Source organism: Phalacrocorax carbo, chromosome 1 (genome assembly GCF_963921805.1).
Source record: "Phalacrocorax carbo chromosome 1, bPhaCar2.1, whole genome shotgun sequence".
NCBI lineage: Eukaryota > Metazoa > Chordata > Aves > Suliformes > Phalacrocoracidae > Phalacrocorax > Phalacrocorax carbo.
Window position 1 is genome coordinate 54,133,699 of NC_087513.1, and position 20,403 is coordinate 54,154,101.

The 20,403-nt window shown below is 52.0% G+C and overlaps 8 protein-coding genes across 8 annotated transcripts; 5 read left to right on the forward strand and 3 right to left on the reverse strand.

The window, feature by feature from the left end:
• Nucleotides 1-356: 356 nt before the first annotated feature.
• Nucleotides 357-1,193, forward strand: LOC135313489 (histone H4). Its single transcript, XM_064452602.1, has one exon. It carries the CDS (start codon nt 381-383, stop codon nt 690-692), a length of 312 nt encoding a protein of 103 aa, XP_064308672.1. The 5' UTR covers nt 357-380; the 3' UTR covers nt 693-1,193.
• Nucleotides 1,194-1,739: 546 nt separating this feature from the next.
• LOC135313479 (histone H2A type 2-C) lies at nt 1,740-2,285 on the reverse strand. Its single transcript, XM_064452523.1, has one exon. It carries the CDS (start codon nt 2,235-2,237, stop codon nt 1,848-1,850), a length of 390 nt encoding a protein of 129 aa, XP_064308593.1. The 5' UTR covers nt 2,238-2,285; the 3' UTR covers nt 1,740-1,847.
• A 1,324-nt stretch (nt 2,286-3,609) lies between these two features.
• On the forward strand, nt 3,610-4,112 carry LOC135313461 (histone H3). The gene has a single exon (XM_064452423.1). The coding sequence runs from the start codon at nt 3,640-3,642 to the stop codon at nt 4,048-4,050; it is 411 nt and encodes a 136-aa protein (XP_064308493.1). The 5' UTR covers nt 3,610-3,639; the 3' UTR covers nt 4,051-4,112.
• An 810-nt stretch (nt 4,113-4,922) lies between these two features.
• Nucleotides 4,923-5,470, forward strand: LOC104052202 (histone H2A type 2-C). Its single transcript, XM_009513400.2, has one exon. The coding sequence runs from the start codon at nt 4,975-4,977 to the stop codon at nt 5,362-5,364; it is 390 nt and encodes a 129-aa protein (XP_009511695.2). The 5' UTR covers nt 4,923-4,974; the 3' UTR covers nt 5,365-5,470.
• A 548-nt stretch (nt 5,471-6,018) lies between these two features.
• On the reverse strand, nt 6,019-6,858 carry LOC135313488 (histone H4). The gene has a single exon (XM_064452589.1). The coding sequence runs from the start codon at nt 6,828-6,830 to the stop codon at nt 6,519-6,521; it is 312 nt and encodes a 103-aa protein (XP_064308659.1). The 5' UTR covers nt 6,831-6,858; the 3' UTR covers nt 6,019-6,518.
• Nucleotides 6,859-15,216: 8,358 nt separating this feature from the next.
• LOC135313499 (histone H1.01) lies at nt 15,217-16,295 on the forward strand. Its single transcript, XM_064452661.1, has one exon. The coding sequence runs from the start codon at nt 15,265-15,267 to the stop codon at nt 15,922-15,924; it is 660 nt and encodes a 219-aa protein (XP_064308731.1). The 5' UTR covers nt 15,217-15,264; the 3' UTR covers nt 15,925-16,295.
• A 129-nt stretch (nt 16,296-16,424) lies between these two features.
• On the reverse strand, nt 16,425-17,356 carry LOC135313464 (histone H2A-IV). The gene has a single exon (XM_064452435.1). It carries the CDS (start codon nt 17,325-17,327, stop codon nt 16,938-16,940), a length of 390 nt encoding a protein of 129 aa, XP_064308505.1. The 5' UTR covers nt 17,328-17,356; the 3' UTR covers nt 16,425-16,937.
• Nucleotides 17,274-18,512, forward strand: LOC135313444 (histone H2B 1/2/3/4/6-like). The gene has a single exon (XM_064452335.1). The coding sequence runs from the start codon at nt 17,596-17,598 to the stop codon at nt 18,064-18,066; it is 471 nt and encodes a 156-aa protein (XP_064308405.1). The 5' UTR covers nt 17,274-17,595; the 3' UTR covers nt 18,067-18,512.
• The last annotated feature ends 1,891 nt before the right edge of the window (nt 18,513-20,403 follow it).

Sequence of the window (20,403 nt, forward strand, 5' to 3'; positions counted from 1 at the left end):
CCCGCGTGAAAGGAAGGTCTGTGCGCCGCCGCCCAGACCGGAGCGGTAAGCACCGGGAAACGGCGCTTCGGGGGCAAAGCGGCCGGGAGACGGCGAGCGAGGCGGAGGAAGAGGCGTAGGCGGAAGCGGAGACGGAGGCCGGGAGAGACGCGGGGAGGCTGCCGGGGCCCAGGGGAGGTGCCCGGGAGCCGCCACGGGCGAGGGACCCGCCCCCGCCACGGAGGCGGAGGCAGAGACGAAACCCAGCCCCGCCCCAGCACGCCCTGCCCCGCCCCTCGCCGCCGCAGTCCCCAACCAGGTCGGCTCCCAAACTATAAACACCGACGCGCCGCCGGCTCCCCTCACAGCTCGGAACCCATCCCGGCAGCAGCGGCAGCACGATGTCTGGCAGAGGCAAGGGCGGGAAGGGGCTCGGCAAGGGGGGCGCCAAGCGGCACCGCAAGGTGCTGCGCGACAACATCCAGGGCATCACCAAGCCGGCCATCCGCCGCCTGGCTCGGCGCGGCGGCGTGAAGCGCATCTCGGGGCTCATCTACGAGGAGACGCGCGGCGTGCTGAAGGTCTTCCTGGAGAACGTGATCCGCGACGCCGTCACCTACACGGAGCACGCCAAGAGGAAGACGGTCACGGCCATGGACGTGGTCTACGCCCTCAAGCGCCAGGGACGCACCCTCTACGGCTTCGGCGGCTAAAGCTCTCCGCTCCCGCACCATTTCGAGAACCCAAAGGCTCTTTTAAGAGCCACCCACAAATTCCCTTTAAAAGAGCTGTATTTCACGTCACGCTATTTTCCCGAGTCGCCGCGGTATTCGTGTTCCCTTCCTCTCCGCGTTCGCGTCCTCCCTGTTGCACACACGCCACCCCCACCCCCTCACTGCGTTTTTGCTGCCCTGGTGCTGCAACCGGAGCGCCGGGCCTTGCGGTTGGGCTCCGGGTTCCTGGGGCGCCCGCTGCTGCGTCACCCCCCCCCCCCCGCGCAGCTCTTTAGCTCCTTCTCCTTCCCGGCAGCCGCTTTCGGCTGGAGCTCGCTGGGGCGCTCCGCCCTGCGAGGCGGGCGGTTCTTCGCGAGGCACTTAGCGGCGGTGCCGGGAGGTTACGGAAGCCGCCGGGACCCGAGGGGCGACCCTCGTGCCTCTCCTCAGCGGCTTTGGCCTGGGCCGACACGGGCCGCGGGAAGGCCTCCCCGCCCCCGCCCCGGCAAAACCAAAAGGCAAGCCCCGGCGCTCTCCCGCCGAACCCTTCGTTTCCTGCCGCCCGGCCGTGCCCCGAGAGGGAAACTGCGCCGACTTGCCCGCCTTCATTGCAGCCGGCGGGCAGGGAATGGACCGCCTCCCTCGCGCAGGGGAAGGGGGACCGGATACCGCTGAAGCCGGGCCCCGCCTCCGGCGGCGAACGGGCGGAGCGCCCCAGCTCTTTCGAAAAGCCCGCGCGAGCGACCGTTGGCTCCGGGAGGCTCCCCGCTCGGCAGAGACGCCGCTCACCTCCCCGCGGGCGCTCGGCCCGCCGCCGCCCACCACAACCGGGCACCGCCCCCGGGAAAGTAGTACAAGGCCCCGGCCGCCGGGCTGAATGAAGCGCGGGGCCCACCGGGGAAACGCAGCGGCGTGCTTCCCGGCCGCCCCCGAGCGCTCCGGCACAGCAGCCGGGCCGGGGACGCTACAGAGACCCCCTCCCCTCGCTCCTCCGGCCCTTTCTGTAACGAGCCAACCCTCCCGTGGAAAACGCGCGCACCCGGCTCCCCTACCGCCCCTCAGTAGCATCCCCAGCTCCTTCTCGAGACCGTGGGTGGCTCTGAAAAGAGCCTTTGGGTTTTGCTTCTGGGCTCGCGGCGCTGCTCCGGGCCCGGTCTACTTGCTCTTGGCCTTGTGGCTCTCGGTCTTCTTGGGCAGCAGCACGGCCTGGATGTTGGGCAGCACCCCGCCCTGCGCGATGGTCACCTTGCCCAGCAGCTTGTTGAGCTCCTCGTCGTTGCGGATGGCCAGCTGGAGGTGGCGCGGGATGATGCGCGTCTTCTTGTTGTCGCGGGCCGCGTTGCCCGCCAGCTCCAGGATCTCGGCCGTCAGGTACTCCAGCACGGCCGCCAGGTACACCGGGGCGCCGGCGCCCACCCGCTCCGCGTAGTTGCCCTTGCGCAGCAGCCGGTGCACGCGGCCCACGGGGAACTGCAGCCCGGCCCGCGACGAGCGCGACTTGGCCTTGGCGCGCGCCTTCCCGCCCTGCTTCCCGCGCCCGGACATCCTCGCTCGCTCGGCTGATCCTTCGCTCAGGGACGAAACCCCGCTGCGGCAGGGACGCAGCAGGTGAGTTACCCGCGCCCTGACGCCCGCCCTTATATCCCTTCCCTTTGCGCGGCCGCCGGCCTCTGATAGGCCCAGGCGCCGGTCGGGGAACGCGCGCCCAATGGCGGAGCGAATCTCGTCCTGGCCAATGGCGAGGGGCGCAGCACTGAAAGGCCTCCGCCCGGCCTCTCCACGCCGCCAATGAAGAGGCGGGAGGGGCGGGCTAATGCAGGCAGCCCCGCCCGGGCGGGACGCTCGCTCGCTCCCGCCGCCGCGGCCGCCCGGTCCCGCGGGGGCCCGGCTCCCGCCCGTGTTTCCGTGGGCCTTCTCCTTTGCTCTTGTTTTAAAGCAGCCCGGTCGGCAAAGCGTGGCTTGGGAGGGCGGAGTTGCTGGGGTAGAGAGGAAGAGGCAGACGGTGTGGCCGGGTCAGTGAGCGGGAGTCAGGGGAAGGTTACCGGGAGGAGGGGGGAAGGCCGGTACCCCTCCCCGCGTTGTTTCATGCTCCTTTTTTTCTCCGCCGGAGTGTTTCGCCCAGCACCGCTCACCCCAAAGCCTTCCGGCCTTCCAAAACCGCACATACTTCCTTCTGTCTAAAACCCACCACAGCCCCCTCCTTCCTTCTGTCCTCACCAACGCAAAAGGGCTGAGGAACAATGCAGTCAAACCTGGCCCCTGCGTTCATGGCCTTATTGAAGCTCTTGCTAAGGTACAGCATTTGTTCTACTCGTCCCCGTTCCTTTAGTCGAGTTAATGTTATTACATAATATCAATGGACACTAAAAAAGGTGGGTTATTCCAAGTTTCTGATAAAAACTATACTTTTAACCATTGGTTTTTCAGTATCCTTTTTAAATCTTTTTTTTAACAATCATCTTTTCCCCCTTCGCTCTCTTTTTATGTGCTATATATATAAGTATAAATTTCTGTATGTACCAGAAAAAACTTGTTAAGTCTGGACAAATATATCCATAACAAAAAAAAGAATTTGAAATGAAATACAAAAAGATAATCCGAAACAAATTTTTGCAGAAAACCCGGTAGGCTTAATAATAAAACCAGGTAATGCCTGAAATATTTTAAATCAGTAATAGCTGAAAGGTTTTTTAATGCCGAAGAAATATACAGGGATTAAAGAATGAGATTTTTGGCGGCACACAGTACATGGCAAGAACAAAGAGGCAAAAAGTAGGCGGCACCTGCCGGTGGCGGGAGTTTTAAACTTTGAATCCACCAATAACACGCAGAGAGTACTCAACGGCCTATCAGAGGAGGGACCACTGCTATATATTGTGCTCCACTACCAGCAGACTCTCAGTGCCTTTTTCTCGCTGTTACAGCATCAGTACTTTGCTTTAGAGCGATGGCGCGCACGAAGCAGACGGCGCGTAAGTCGACGGGCGGGAAGGCGCCCCGCAAGCAGCTGGCCACCAAGGCGGCCCGCAAGAGCGCGCCGGCCACGGGCGGCGTGAAGAAGCCGCACCGGTACCGGCCCGGCACGGTGGCGCTGCGCGAGATCCGGCGCTACCAGAAGTCGACGGAGCTGCTCATCCGCAAGCTGCCCTTCCAGCGGCTGGTGCGCGAGATCGCGCAGGACTTCAAGACCGACCTGCGCTTCCAGAGCTCGGCCGTCATGGCGCTGCAGGAGGCGAGCGAGGCCTACCTGGTCGGGCTCTTCGAGGACACCAACCTCTGCGCCATCCACGCCAAGCGCGTCACCATCATGCCCAAGGACATCCAGCTGGCCCGGCGCATCCGTGGTGAACGTGCATAGGTCTACAACATAACCGCTAATTTTTAAATTATCCAACACAAAGGCTCTTTTAAGAGCCACTCCCATCTGCAATAAAAGGAGCTGTGATGCTACGGTAAATACATTTTTATTATATTTAGATTGTTTTTCAAAACTTTCCTAATCCACTTATTGAGACACTTGGTTTGATAATGGTACAAAAGCTGTACTTCAATAAGGCCATGAACGCAGGGGCCAGGTTTGACTGCATTGTTCCTCAGCCCTTTTGCGTTGGTGAGGACAGAAGGAAGGAGGGGGCTGTGGTGGGTTTTAGACAGAAGGAAGTATGTGCGGTTTTGGAAGGCCGGAAGGCTTTGGGGTGAGCGGTGCTGGGCGAAACACTCCGGCGGAGAAAAAAAGGAGCATGAAACAACGCGGGGAGGGGTACCGGCCTTCCCCCCTCCTCCCGGTAACCTTCCCCTGACTCCCGCTCACTGACCCGGCCACACCGTCTGCCTCTTCCTCTCTACCCCAGCAACTCCGCCCTCCCAAGCCACGCTTTGCCGACCGGGCTGCTTTAAAACAAGAGCAAAGGAGAAGGCCCACGGAAACACGGGCGGGAGCCGGGCCCCCGCGGGACCGGGCGGCCGCGGCGGCGGGAGCGAGCGAGCGTCCCGCCCGGGCGGGGCTGCCTGCATTAGCCCGCCCCTCCCGCCTCTTCATTGGCGGCGTGGAGAGGCCGGGCGGAGGCCTTTCAGTGCTGCGCCCCTCGCCATTGGCCAGGACGAGATTCGCTCCGCCATTGGGCGCGCGTTCCCCGACCGGCGCCTGGGCCTATCAGAGGCCGGCGGCCGCGCAAAGGGAAGGGATATAAGGGCGGGCGTCAGGGCGCGGGTAACTCACCTGCTCCGTCCCTGCCGCAGCGGGGTTTCGTCCCTGAGCGAAGGATCAGCCGAGCGAGCGAGGATGTCCGGGCGCGGGAAGCAGGGCGGGAAGGCGCGCGCCAAGGCCAAGTCGCGCTCGTCGCGGGCCGGGCTGCAGTTCCCCGTGGGCCGCGTGCACCGGCTGCTGCGCAAGGGCAACTACGCGGAGCGGGTGGGCGCCGGCGCCCCGGTGTACCTGGCGGCCGTGCTGGAGTACCTGACGGCCGAGATCCTGGAGCTGGCGGGCAACGCGGCCCGCGACAACAAGAAGACGCGCATCATCCCGCGCCACCTCCAGCTGGCCATCCGCAACGACGAGGAGCTCAACAAGCTGCTGGGCAAGGTGACCATCGCGCAGGGCGGGGTGCTGCCCAACATCCAGGCCGTGCTGCTGCCCAAGAAGACCGAGAGCCACAAGGCCAAGAGCAAGTAGACCGGGCCCGGAGCAGCGCCGCGAGCCCAGAAGCAAAACCCAAAGGCTCTTTTCAGAGCCACCCACGGTCTCGAGAAGGAGCTGGGGATGCTACTGAGGGGCGGTAGGGGAGCCGGGTGCGCGCGTTTTCCACGGGAGGGTTGGCTCGTTACAGAAAGGGCCGGAGGAGCGAGGGGAGGGGGTCTCTGTAGCGTCCCCGGCCCGGCTGCTGTGCCGGAGCGCTCGGGGGCGGCCGGGAAGCACGCCGCTGCGTTTCCCCGGTGGGCCCCGCGCTTCATTCAGCCCGGCGGCCGGGGCCTTGTACTACTTTCCCGGGGGCGGTGCCCGGTTGTGGTGGGCGGCGGCGGGCCGAGCGCCCGCGGGGAGGTGAGCGGCGTCTCTGCCGAGCGGGGAGCCTCCCGGAGCCAACGGTCGCTCGCGCGGGCTTTTCGAAAGAGCTGGGGCGCTCCGCCCGTTCGCCGCCGGAGGCGGGGCCCGGCTTCAGCGGTATCCGGTCCCCCTTCCCCTGCGCGAGGGAGGCGGTCCATTCCCTGCCCGCCGGCTGCAATGAAGGCGGGCAAGTCGGCGCAGTTTCCCTCTCGGGGCACGGCCGGGCGGCAGGAAACGAAGGGTTCGGCGGGAGAGCGCCGGGGCTTGCCTTTTGGTTTTGCCGGGGCGGGGGCGGGGAGGCCTTCCCGCGGCCCGTGTCGGCCCAGGCCAAAGCCGCTGAGGAGAGGCACGAGGGTCGCCCCTCGGGTCCCGGCGGCTTCCGTAACCTCCCGGCACCGCCGCTAAGTGCCTCGCGAAGAACCGCCCGCCTCGCAGGGCGGAGCGCCCCAGCGAGCTCCAGCCGAAAGCGGCTGCCGGGAAGGAGAAGGAGCTAAAGAGCTGCGCGGGGGGGGGGGGTGACGCAGCAGCGGGCGCCCCAGGAACCCGGAGCCCAACCGCAAGGCCCGGCGCTCCGGTTGCAGCACCAGGGCAGCAAAAACGCAGTGAGGGGGTGGGGGTGGCGTGTGTGCAACAGGGAGGACGCGAACGCGGAGAGGAAGGGAACACGAATACCGCGGCGACTCGGGAAAATAGCGTGACGTGAAATACAGCTCTTTTAAAGGGAATTTGTGGGTGGCTCTTAAAAGAGCCTTTGGGTTCTCGAAATGGTGCGGGAGCGGAGAGCTTTAGCCGCCGAAGCCGTAGAGGGTGCGTCCCTGGCGCTTGAGGGCGTAGACCACGTCCATGGCCGTGACCGTCTTCCTCTTGGCGTGCTCCGTGTAGGTGACGGCGTCGCGGATCACGTTCTCCAGGAAGACCTTCAGCACGCCGCGCGTCTCCTCGTAGATGAGCCCCGAGATGCGCTTCACGCCGCCGCGCCGAGCCAGGCGGCGGATGGCCGGCTTGGTGATGCCCTGGATGTTGTCGCGCAGCACCTTGCGGTGCCGCTTGGCGCCCCCCTTGCCGAGCCCCTTCCCGCCCTTGCCTCTGCCAGACATCGTGCTGCCGCTGCTGCCGGGATGGGTTCCGAGCTGTGAGGGGAGCCGGCGGCGCGTCGGTGTTTATAGTTTGGGAGCCGACCTGGTTGGGGACTGCGGCGGCGAGGGGCGGGGCAGGGCGTGCTGGGGCGGGGCTGGGTTTCGTCTCTGCCTCCGCCTCCGTGGCGGGGGCGGGTCCCTCGCCCGTGGCGGCTCCCGGGCACCTCCCCTGGGCCCCGGCAGCCTCCCCGCGTCTCTCCCGGCCTCCGTCTCCGCTTCCGCCTACGCCTCTTCCTCCGCCTCGCTCGCCGTCTCCCGGCCGCTTTGCCCCCGAAGCGCCGTTTCCCGGTGCTTACCGCTCCGGTCTGGGCGGCGGCGCACAGACCTTCCTTTCACGCGGGGCCGAGCGCGCCTCTGCGGCCGCTCGAGAGGGAACCGGTAGCCTTGCAGCTCACGTGGACCGTTGTTAAGGTCACGGTGGCCATGTGTCAGTATTATAAGTTCATGTTGCAAGAACCCAGTGGTGTCGATATCCAGCTGCTAAATGTACGAACTGACGGGTCACCTCTGTGGCCATATTGCTACCATTTGGCTCATGCTGTAAAGCATCAGGAAAATCACTGCTATGCTTTCACCTCAGACCAGATAGAAGCGTGCAGGTTTTTCTAGAAGCTGGCTATGCCTCAGTCTTAGGGTATAGTATCACTGGTGAGTCCACTAAGGGCTTTTTCAGCATTGAAGTTGAGAAGGTCCTTAATTTTCTCTCCTGTCTGGAATATTGGTTCATATTAAGTCCTAGACATCCTGGTCACAATTAGAAAGTGTTATATTTCCATTTAGATCACTGCTATCTGGATGAAAATTAGTCGTGCATGTTAAATGCACAACAAAAACGCTATGTCAGTAACATGTGTGTGTGCCTCCTTGTTTTCAAAGGTCTGACATCATTCTGAGTGGATAAATATTCTTTCTTTCATGTAATATGTTTTCCTTTCACCACTGTATGTTGCCAGCGACAATATTTCTCTTTGTTATTTTGGTATGACGTTATGACTCTGAAAATCAGTCATTCTGACTGTTAAATCCATAACTGATTTCTGCTGGCTATCCTGGCGGTCCTCCTTTTCATAGCACAGGGCCCACTGGGGCTTTGAGATTAGCATAATTCCAATACAGAGAGTTTGACGGTGCTGACTGTGGCTGAATATGCACATCATTATCCATAAAGAGACAGAGGAGATCCTTTCAAGATGAAGGGCTCAGGGAGATCTTTGTGAAGTTTGATAATCCTTTCCCTTGCTGACATTGGCTTTTGGTTCTGCCTCAGTCACAGTGACTCCAGGAGGGATGGTCTGTTTGAGTGATGGGATCTAAAAATGTAATGATGAGATAATTCTTTCCCAGTATCTTTCAGCTCTGGTATTTTATATAGGAAGTCTCTGCTTGGCCCTGAAGACTCCAGATTTCTTTTCCTCTGTTCTTTGAAATGACTTGTCACTCCCTCTACTTCAAATATATTCTCTTCACTTCTCTTCAGCTACAGGAAAGGGGGTTCAGATTACTCCGTGCTGGTTGTCACTTTGTCCCACCTCATCTACATCACAGAAAGCATGTTTTCCAGCATCATTTTGTAACACACACACACATTGAGGACACTTAACTGTATATAAATGAGATTGTCCTCTATTAAAGGGATGCACACCATGTAGTACACATGTCCACCACCCATTTGTCCATCTCCCACTCCCACTGTACCCATTCGTCAGTCTTTTAGAATTTGTCATGATAAAGCCACATCCTAAAATATGACAAATTAGAGCTACTATATCCGGAGAAAGCAGTCAATAAACACACAGGAGAAAAATCCATTCACAGCTCTCCAGTTCAGTGACATTCACCCTGACCCCGTGAGTCCCTGGACTACAAATCACTAGGGCCTAAGGTGTCATTTTGATGAGATATCAGTTATTGCTGTTACATTCTTTTATTACTGGCCTCTCTCATGGGTAGGATATTGGTCCAGATGGAAGTTTTCTGTGAATTACTCAGTTCTTCCATTGTTACAGTCATCAGTCTCTGTCCATAATGCAATTCAAAGGGCAGCACAATATCAAGGCTGTCCCTCTCATATTGCCCGTTCATTTCTCCCAACTCTGGACACCTGTGGATATTCCTAACTGCAGAAGAAAGTTCTGCTACTACAAATGGTATTCTTCCTCCATCTTCTCCCAGAGTCCTGGCTTCTGTGTTCCAAATACTAGCCCAACAGAGCATGAGCTAGTGTCTCCTTCAACACTGAAGACACCATAACCAAGTGAGAAAAAATACCAAGAACAACCCAAACCAGAGCTAAGACAATTCACCATGTTAGAAGAATAATCACATATTCTAAAATGGAAAAAGAAAAACCTAAATCTGAACAGTTTTCAAACCTCAAGACCCTTTTCATTAGTGTCAAATGTGAACAAACATTCCCCGCCTCATCCAGTGATGTCACTGACAGTGGTAATCCTTGAAAGCCTTTCAGGCCCTTTTCTCAATACCTTTAGGTAATTTGGGCTATTAAGTTTCCTTTTTGTAGGTACTTCCTATTGTATTTTGGGTAAACCCCAAAATCCAGTTGATTTCTCTTTATTTACCACCTCTCTACAGCTGGACAGAGGCTGATCCCTGCTCCTAGCTCCTCAGTGCAGGCCATCTGTGTTAGTCTTCTTAACCATACAATTATATGTAAGATATTACGAACTACTAACCTCAAACAACACGTAAAAGTTAAACTTGTTATTCTACTCCTTATTTCATCCTCAAATTAACCAAAACTTGATTGCATTTTCATTGTCCAAACCAGAAATAGACTATGTCAAGAAGACCAAGATTTAGACTTAATGCACTTATTATAGAAGCCAATCCTTCTTTCTGGAACCAGATCACACAAGGCAAGTTGCAGGCAAAATACGTGAAATATATTCTTCTTGTATGTGCCCAACATTGCATATACCTACTCTCCTGGGACTGTGAAGCCAGATTGCTGACTTCTGAACTGGCTGATAGCAGGAGTGCAGAGCGATTGGCCTCATTTGTATATTGTGGGGAAATCTGGGCACCAGCTGGCCCTTCAGTGCCCCTGGCAGTCTGGATGACATCCTAACCAGGGACAGTGCCATTCTGGCACCATTCCATGGCACAGCTGTGAAGTATGTACTGTAAAAAACATAAGCTACAGTGCAGCACCCTTACACACTGAATAAGTCTTCAAAACCTTTTTGGCTGTCTTCTATGGGAAGACAGCCAGCCCATATTGTTGGCACCCGAGTGCTACCTTGCAATACTCCTGCTCCAGAAGGATGGCACAAAGTTATCTGGAGCCAGTACCTGCTTCACCCCCACACCTCTGAGGAAAACCGGCAAGACAGCATCACTTAATGAGAGCACCTTCACATGCTGTGTGACACCGTGCTTGGCTCTCATCGATGGCAGAAGTCCAGCCTACACAGTGTCTGGGTGCGACCATCACTGCCTGTGTGGCAAAAAAAATGGGTTGCCTGACAACCCAAATGTACCTGGAAGCCTGTCACATCAGTGCCTGGGGTGTCACCAGTCAGGGAGATGGTGGATTGCAGACCAGCTGTGCATGCACTACGTGCCCAAGGACACTTTGTCCCTCTATAGGTACCACACATGGCTTTGGCTGGAGGGAGTGCATAGGTTGGTCACATTGCTCCCTCCCTCTCACCAGCATTCACAGGGAGCACTGGCACACAAATAGGAAAGAGTGGAGGGCAGAAAGCACACAGAAGTGTCGGGGTGTTGTGCAGAGGAAGAGCGGGTTGCTCAGCATTGTTCTGTGTAGGCTGCTCACTTCCCTGAGCAGCCAGGCTTCAGTGCCGATGGAGGGGTTGCTCTGAAAGGACAGTGTGGTGGCACCCTTCCTTGGTGGAATTCAATATTAAATGCAGATGAAAGAGAGGCACCGTCAGTTCAGGAGGAGATGATTTATGTGGGGAGCCATGGCTGATGGACCATCTGTTCTTGTTGCCTACCTTTCACAGACAGTTTGTCTGAGGCCCTGAGGTCCTCAACTGCTGGATGATGACTACATTCAGAGCATGTCAGGGTGGTCCAGAAGACATGTTGCCAAGTGCCTTAGGCTAGTTTTAGAAGACGAAAGTACTTTAAGATGTAAATAATTCTGTTCTTTGATATCTGACTGACAGTGAGGATCTTTTCTTTGCCTGTGTGTGAGAAAAATAAAAATGTATTAACCTTGTAAATTCCCATACAGTAGAGAACAAAGTGCATCTTTTTCCTCATTATGTGTTCTGGGAAGAGTTTCAGCTCCCTGTGTTTCTGCCGGGGTATTTTTTGCTTTCCCAGGAAGGACATTCTTCCCAGTGCCTCCTAATTATGGACATATCGAGGTTTTGGACTATAGGTTTTCAATTGCCAAATGACATGCCATGGCAATGATGAAGGGAGGCCACAAGAGTTGCCCCAACCCTTAACCGAGACTACAGGGAGGAGTGTGCAACATTCCAGGAAGCTGAGTCTATGGGGACAGTCATCCATCAACCTACCCTATTCGGCCTGCCCGCTATGGGTGCTCAGCTGTACGCTGGATTTAAATGGCCTAGTGTGGCCTCATTACACTTATGAATCTTAACAACAGCAGCAGCAGAAACATTAGTATTATGTAGGCAGAGACTTGTTTGCTGAGCTGCAACGAGTTTGTAGTTTGGTAGGTACCGCTTTAAAATTGCTTAGCTAAGGGTTAAAAGCTGTTAAACTGTGCTGGCTGGTTTGATCACATGAGTTACTACATTTGTAACTCAGATGAAGGATGAAGTCACTGAGGGCAAGTAAGACATGGGTGTAACACTGTAATAGGAGTGTAATCATGGTTGCAGGGAGTATTTACACCTCTTTCCTGTGGAACATGTATGCGGGAGTGCAGCACATAACGTAAAGGCCTTCACCTAAATCTCCCTGGAAATCATCACTTGAAGGAAGGAGAGGGGCTGTGGTGCTCAGGCATGTCAGCTGTACCTCTCCAGCTGTCTAAGAACGACTGACCACGACACTCACCTACAGCAGGCAGAGCAGCCCATTAGCCACATTTCTGTGGCTAACTCTCATGCTAATGCCTCCTAACAAAATTGCTTGAGAAGAACAACTACCAAGCTACCTCTTATTACTGCAAACATATCTAAATATAACCCACAGCTCATTTTCTTAGGAACAAGTACTGGCAGGTCTTAAACTGGAGATGGGAATGTTTGATAGCTCTCAGGTGCAGTGCCAGCCCTTGGCTGTGGTTCATGTGTCTCCTTACTTATGCCAAGAGGTCTTAATAGATAACTGCAAAAGTTGGACAGATCTGGGTATTTGAAAGGGAGGTGACTTGCAGGATTCAGATTGCAGTCTTGTACAGGTTTGTGGTGTAGTGTGGCCTGCTGGGGTGCCCATGAGGTGAGGAGGATTGATGTCATTCAGATGCAGTAGGCATTACAGGGATGCTCTCCCCAAAAGTATCTCTGGAGATCCTGATATCACTCTCCTCCTTTTTTAATGAATGGTGAAGTCTACCTCCCTCCAGTCTCATTGGGAAAGCCAAACTGCATGTCAGAGTCTATGTGGTGCCTTCTTCATGAAGTCTTTCTACAATACCATATACCTAAATCAGGATTATTTCCTTTTCTTATTTGCTCAGCTGGAGGTGAAACTGCTATTCCTGCTTTTTATATAATCCTTCACCACTTTTTTTCTTTGCCTGAGTACATCTGTCCATTCTTTCTATACTATCTGCTCTGACTGTGGAGCAAACTCCTTTTAAAATTGACAAATGAACATTCACTTTCCAAAATTTTATTCCTGCATGTATTTCTTTCATGTAGAAAACATATTCCAAGCAGCATTTCTACATCACTAAAGTTATTTTATCTCTTTGCTGCAAAGCCATTGAAAAAGAAAGATCAGAGCTTCTCTCTGTGTTATGAAATTTCTGAAGTTACTTCAGTTTATTTTAAGATAGTAGACTGTAACTGTTGGAGATCAAAAGCTGCTACACATATCATTAGCTATCCCTGTTGGGAACGGGGAGCAGGTAGTAACTGCTGGGAGTAAGGCCGAGCAGACAACGGGGATGGTGACTATTTTTGCCACCTCAATTTCATCCACCAATAAAGGTAAATCAACACCCTGTGAAGACAAAACTGAGGGCTGGCGCGTCTAAATCTCCTCTAGTGAAGGTTACTGAAGTAAATGTTCTTGAGTTCAACATAACAAAATTAGGCAGCAGGAGTTTTCAGTTTGCTGACATGTCACTCATAGTCTACACTTTTCCTCTGCCTGTGTGCTATGAAGTGTCTTGGTAGCTGCAAAATGTCATCTCCTCCAAGCATTGTTACTTTGTTTCACTATATAGTCAAGTCAACTGAAAGTCTCATTCATGATCTGCAAACGCATACAGGATATAGGCTTAAAAACCCATTTATTTATTGATTCATTTTACTTCAGTTTTGCCAATTTGTGAAGGTACGTGTTCGATATCCACACCAAAGAATTTCATTCCTGTATTCTTATTTATGTCACATAACTTTTACAAACAAGACCCTGTAAGTCCCAATTTGATTAGTCCTTTTCTTAGCTTTCTTTCTGTTGAAGCATTACAGAGCCCAGGTACACTTTTCCTGCAACCTTTTTTTCTGATATTTTCTTCTTCTCAGGTGCAGGTTGCAATTTTTCCCTTCATTGCATTTATTCATAGTTTCATATTCACTGAAACACAATTTACAGCACACTAAAATGATTTCTTGTTATATACACATTTAGTATTTACAGAACAGCCATTGTAAATGAAACAATGAAGTGGAAATAGGATTACACTTACCTCAAACTACCTGTTCCTACAATCTGAAATTTTGGTTGCTAATATCTACTTAAACAGTGTGTTTACATTATACGTAATATCTGATTATATCAAAGGAAACCAGAGGGCAGGGCTGAAGAGTAGTCTTTCTGATTCTTAAAGAACTACGAAAGGCAATGGAAAATACACTTGCTTATAATCAAGTACAGATTAATGAAATATTATTCCAGAGCTCTGTTCTGTTCAGCATATTACATCATTTTCAACTAGATATCAATATTGACTGAATTCTTCCTGGTTCTTTAGGACCGACCTATGGCCTACCTCTCCCCTTGTTAAAACTCAGGTTATCACAAAGTGCTGTAATTTTTGTCCTGAGAGCATTTCCTTATTTCAATGATGGCTGTAAAATGCCTAAGGAAGAATTAGGTGGGTTTTATTTTAAGTGGGAAGAGGATTCAGAATATGCTTTAGATAAACCTTTGCATAGACATACTCTGTGAGACGTATTTTAAAAATTACCAACAGTAATGTGGTTTCAAATTCTACTACTCTTAGAGAAAATACATAACAAGATAATACTTTCTGAGCAGGAAAAGCATAACTGCTAACCTGCTACACTAGCCCTCGCACGTCTTAAATTACTAGAGAGACAAAGATCATTTCAGTAAATACCACCAGAAGTTTAGGAGCTTGCTTTCTTTTACAAAGCTACAGTTCTGTAACATCAGATAGCAAATGACAGATTCCTTGAAAGTGACATGCCACAGAAAAAGCTAATAGCTTGATTTACTTAATAACTGATACAGAAATTCATATGGAAAACACACAAAAGAAATAAAACACTGAACACAAGGTAGCAGGGTAAGTTTGCCTCCCTTCTACTGAAATTCCAGGAATACTAAATAAAACAACTGTATGTTCATAAATGCCCAGATATTTACAAATTGCTTATGGCTCTATAAAAAGTGCAATAGGAGGTTGTACGAGACACTATTTCACTAGACTTTAGCGTTTTAGGAGGTAAAACACATGGTCAAAGGAACCGGTTCTTAATCCATATTCAGAGCTGAAAGAGGAGTTTGTGTTACTTCCTCCTCTTCAAAATCAGTTTAAACTGTCAAAATAGCTTTAATTCGGCAGATTTCAACTTTGACCACAAGAAAACCCTCTAAAGAATCAGACTGAGTGGTTGCTGTTGCATTTCTGTCAAAAGGAAATTTTTAATTTGCAAGGAAAAACAAAAGTTTCTCTCTTCAGAGGTCTCTCCAGCAGCAGCACACGGGATTTATCGCTTCTCCTTTAACTCAGGCCACGCGTTCGCGGCTGGAAACTCTCCCGAACGCAAGTACCTGCTCTTCTTCTCCCTCCCCGGGGAAATGGGGCGATTTGGTGGCAGAAATTCCGAGGAAAATACACTTTTGTTAGTCCAAAGAAACACAAATCGAGCACACCGGAGGGCTCCCCGGCCGTGCAGCGGGGCGGGCTCTGCAACGCACCAATCACCGCGCGGCTCCTCTCTAAAAATACGAGCATCTGACCCGCGCCAGCCCAATTGTGTTCGCCTGCTCCGCAGAGGACGCCGCCGCGATGTCCGAGACCGCTCCCGCCGCCGCCCCCGATGCGCCCGCGCCCGCCGCCAAGGCCGCCGCCAAGAAGCCGAAGAAGGCGGCGGGCGGCTCCAAAGCCCGCAAGCCGGCGGGCCCCAGCGTCACCGAGCTGATCACCAAGGCCGTGTCCGCCTCCAAGGAGCGCAAGGGGCTCTCCCTCGCCGCCCTCAAGAAGGCGCTGGCCGCCGGCGGCTACGATGTGGAGAAGAACAACAGCCGCATCAAGCTGGGGCTCAAGAGCCTCGTCAGCAAGGGCACCCTGGTGCAGACCAAGGGCACCGGCGCCTCCGGCTCTTTCCGCCTCAACAAGAAGCCGGGAGAAGTGAAGGAAAAAGCCCCCAAGAAGCGGGCGGCCGCTGCCAAGCCCAAGAAGCCGGCGGCCAAGAAGCCCGCCAGCGCCGCCAAGAAGCCCAAGAAGGCAGCAGCAGTGAAGAAGAGCCCCAAGAAAGCCAAGAAGCCGGCGCCTGCCGCGGCCAAGAAAGCGGCCAAGAGTCCCAAGAAAGCGGCCAAGGCAGGCCGCCCCAAGAAAGCAGCGAAGAGCCCGGCCAAGGCGAAGGCGGTGAAGCCCAAAGCAGCCAAGCCCAAGGCGGCCAAGCCGAAAGCGGCCAAGGCGAAGAAGGCGGCGCCCAAAAAGAAGTAAATTATACCAGAAGAGTCCTGCTCTACATATTTTGTTATCCAACGGCTCTTTTAAGAGCCACCCACACTTTCCCTAAAGGAGCTGAGGCACCGAGGTCGTCAGTAACCTGCGGCATGGATCCAGTAAGTCGTCAGAGGTCAATTGTATCTTCTCTCCCCCCCCCCGCAACCCCCGATTACCGAAAGAAGCGCTAACGAGCACGGTATGACGCGGCGGCTTTAGGGAAGTGTAGACTTTTACATCTTTTTTGCTGAGTAATTGGTTTGACTACCAGGAAGCAATGTTTTGTAGTAATGATTTGATAAAAATCGGATGTACTTTTTTTAAGAATATATTTTGTAACAAAAGTAATGCAGTTGTCAGGCACGCTATACTGAGCCATGTCTAATCTGTTGTATTATTTCTCTTAAGGGGTATCCTTAAATGATTTTGTCTGGTTGGGGGAGGAGGGGAGGGTTTTCCTTATCGACCTGAAAACAGCCGTGAGCTCTCCCATTCCCTTTGTTCCGGATGAGAAAGGAAAGGAGCTTTAAGTATTGAAAAAGCCCGCCCTAACCAAGGATTGGCCAGCGGAGAACCCGGCCCGCTGCCCTCCCCCCCCCCTTCGCCTCGTAAATCTGGTGCCGCTGCAGCCGCTCTCGCAGAAGAAAAACGCGGAAGGGGGGGGGGGGGAGGGGGGGGGGAGGGAGGGACGCCGATATACTTTGTTCCCATGTTCTCTGGCGGAAGAACCCAACGGACAATGTCCTATGCCAGCAAGAACTTATGGGAGGACATTTATGGCACGACTTTATGTTAGCAAAAACATGGAAAGCGTTGCTACTATAACCGCGCCAAAAATAATGTTAATAAACTTGGAGAAAATGAAACAAAACGGGTTGAGTAATTCATGTGAACCGGTGTAACTATAGAGCAGGGATAACTGAGCTCTTTTATGATTTTGTGGGTGGCTCTGAAAAGAGCCTTTGGGTTAACGTCTCCGGAAGAGACAACGTGCCTCTTTTCCGTTGTGTTCACTTGGCTTTAGCCTTGTGGCTGTCGGTCTTCTTGGGCAGCAGCACGGCCTGGATGTTGGGCAGCACCCCGCCCTGCGCGATGGTCACCTTGCCCAGCAGCTTGTTGAGCTCCTCGTCGTTGCGGATGGCCAGCTGGAGGTGGCGCGGGATGATGCGCGTCTTCTTGTTGTCGCGGGCCGCGTTGCCCGCCAGCTCCAGGATCTCGGCCGTCAGGTACTCCAGCACGGCCGCCAGGTACACCGGGGCGCCGGCGCCCACCCGCTCCGCGTAGTTGCCCTTGCGCAGCAGCCGGTGCACGCGGCCCACGGGGAACTGCAGCCCGGCCCGCGACGAGCGCGACTTGGCCTTGGCGCGCGCCTTCCCGCCCTGCTTCCCGCGCCCGGACATCCTCACTCGATTCCGCGTTCACTTCTCTGAAAAACTGGCAACAGAGCGAAGGGACCTGGCGGCGCGCCTCAGCTATAGCTTCGTTTTCCCACCTCTCCCCTTCGCTGATAGGCTGAGAACTAGGTCTTTCCTGGGTAGCCAATGAGAACGCGAATCGAATTCTGACCAATGAAAAGCAGGTAGAAGGGTGTAATGACGAGATAACATGTTCTGACCAATCAAAGTACGCGTATTGAATGCTGCTCATTTGCATAAGAGGCCTATAAATATGTGGAACGCGGCTACTTCCCCCCACTTCGCTTTCTTCCTCCTGACGCAGACGGTCTGTGTGGTCTCTGATAGAGCCGCGTTTGCTGCGATGCCCGAGCCGGCCAAGTCCGCCCCCGCGCCCAAGAAGGGCTCCAAGAAGGCGGTGACCAAGACGCAGAAGAAGGGCGACAAGAAGCGCAAGAAGAGCCGCAAGGAGAGCTACTCGATCTACGTGTACAAGGTGCTGAAGCAGGTGCACCCCGACACGGGCATCTCGTCCAAGGCCATGGGCATCATGAACTCCTTCGTGAACGACATCTTCGAGCGCATCGCCGGCGAGGCCTCTCGCCTGGCGCACTACAACAAGCGCTCCACCATCACCTCGCGGGAGATCCAGACGGCCGTGCGGCTCCTGCTGCCCGGCGAGCTGGCCAAGCACGCCGTCTCCGAGGGCACCAAGGCTGTCACCAAGTACACCAGCTCCAAGTAAAGCGCCTCGGATCGTCGGTTTTAACACAAAGGCTCTTTTAAGAGCCACCCACCTTTTCAATTTAAAGGGCTGTACAGTCAAATGCATCAAATTTTAATTTCTTAATGTGAATTTTTAATTTACAGTCTTTTATGACTTAAGTGTGAGAAATACTTTTTTTCTTCCCGTTAGGGAGCGTAAACTACTTGGCAACAAATGACTTACTGTAAGTAAAGTGTTTGTAACTGAAGTTTTCTTATTTTCTTGCTCGGTGATACTGTTTCCTTATGATTCTATTACACTCTTAAGGTTGTGGTGTCTTTCATGTGCAATACATCACTCTTAATTTTGAGCATGTTCATCTTATGTGTTATAAATTGAAGGGAAATTTATATTTCTGTAGTTTTTACAGAATTTACAATTCTGTAGTTTTCTAGTCGCGAAAGAATAAATTTTTGTTACCGGAAGCTTAATGATATCCATCGTTTTAACTGCTTTAACAGCATCTACCGCTTGATGGTGCTCAGTCTTTTTTTTGTTTTAACTTCTCCAGCAAAGTGAGAGGTCTACAGTGTACTGCACTGTAAAAGAATTTATGTAGTAGCAAGTGACACTTACCTTAAAATGATATTACTAATAGCCCAGTGACAAACAGAGCACAAAATTTTCTGAATTTCTTCAGTAATTTTATTAATTCTGATGTGCGTGTGTGTTTTACAGTAACTGGCAAGGCTTCTTCCTATGGCTGCTTTAGGAAGAGAATATTCCCCTGATAAATAAAAAGTGTAGTGGAATATTATTTTATAGCTACCCAACCTTTTCTGTGTTTATACGTCATTAAAATAAGTAAGTAGCCACTACAGGCTGACTTCTTTCTTTTGATAAACTTTCAGAGTTTATCAAACAGCTGTTAATCACCCCTAAAATCCTTTAGCCTATAACAGTTGGCTGAATCATTCCTTCACATTCTTGGGTAATTAGACCCTGCTGTAGATGCAGATACAAGCCATTATCACCTTCCCTCAAACTGGACCTGAATAATCCTGATTTCCAAGAATATTCCGTGGATTTGTAAACACCTTTAGTCCATACAGGGACCACAAAATCACCCAAGATATTCTTTCTAGTACTAACTGAATGTTGTTTGGTGTTGCAGGTACAGATGCAGGCACCAGGTAGGTCTCTCTTAAATTGGCCACTAATTTATCAAAGTTAATTTCATCTTGAAGGCTGACTGGATTTCAGGTATCCAGTAATAAGGGGCACTCTCCATGCTCAGTTCTCCAGCAGCCTCAAATGGAGTTCAGAGATGTGCTCTCCAAATGACTTAGTGCAAACTCTGAAACACAGTTTCCACATTCTGGGCTTCTATATCTGTTCAATACCTAAAAAGATGAATATTCAATTTTTTTAGGTTTTTGTGTAAGGGGATATGTGGGTTGCTAGAAAGAAACTCAAGAAAATATGATAAACTAAAAGTGCTCAGACATTGGTGGTGGTGGTAATCATTAGAAGAATTTGTCAGTGGGCATTATTCTCAATAATCAGTCACATAAACATCAAAGTTGGTGACGTTTTAATATAAAATGACCTTAGTTCAAATCACAGATATCACACGGCAGCCTCAGTTACAGTAGGAGCTCGGTGATGCCTTTTGGCCTTGCAAGTCCATGAATCCATAAGCATTCTTTTTGACATTCTTCTGAATGCTGCATGCATTTTTAATACAGCTTTCACAGACATTTCAGGGATATTTTTTAAGGCTGTTTCAGTATATGAAATCGTTCCTAGGCTAATGAAACTTCACTCAACACAAAAGAAAATGTTGCTTACAATTGCTGCTTCCAATCTCAGTATGCTCGATAAGGCAATATTAGGGGCAAAATTATGATCTCATCATTGCATTTATACCTACACACACATCATCCAATCTGATTCTAACACATCCGTTATTTTTCTATCAGTGCTGAGACTAAAGTTTCTCAAATGACAAAAATGAACTACCATGGAAAATATTGTGTACTTGTTTCTTTCACTAGAGGTAAAAGTAGTAGTATTTAGGCACAGTAAGAATAGTTAACATAACAATTTCATCCCACAGGAGGATGAACATTCAAAATCAATAAGCCAAATAGTGTAAATATAAAATCATATGACAGCATGTTCTTCCATCTTTCATTTGCTTTAAAGTTCTCTCCAGTTCAAAGCAGTTTTTCCATGTATTCCTAAATCCATTCTACCCAGATGACATCGCCCATCAACAGTAAGATAGAACAGCATTCAAATACACCACCCTGGTGTAGCAGGAATTATGCTACCGCCACCTAGACCATTGTAGGCATTATGTGGATGCCATCT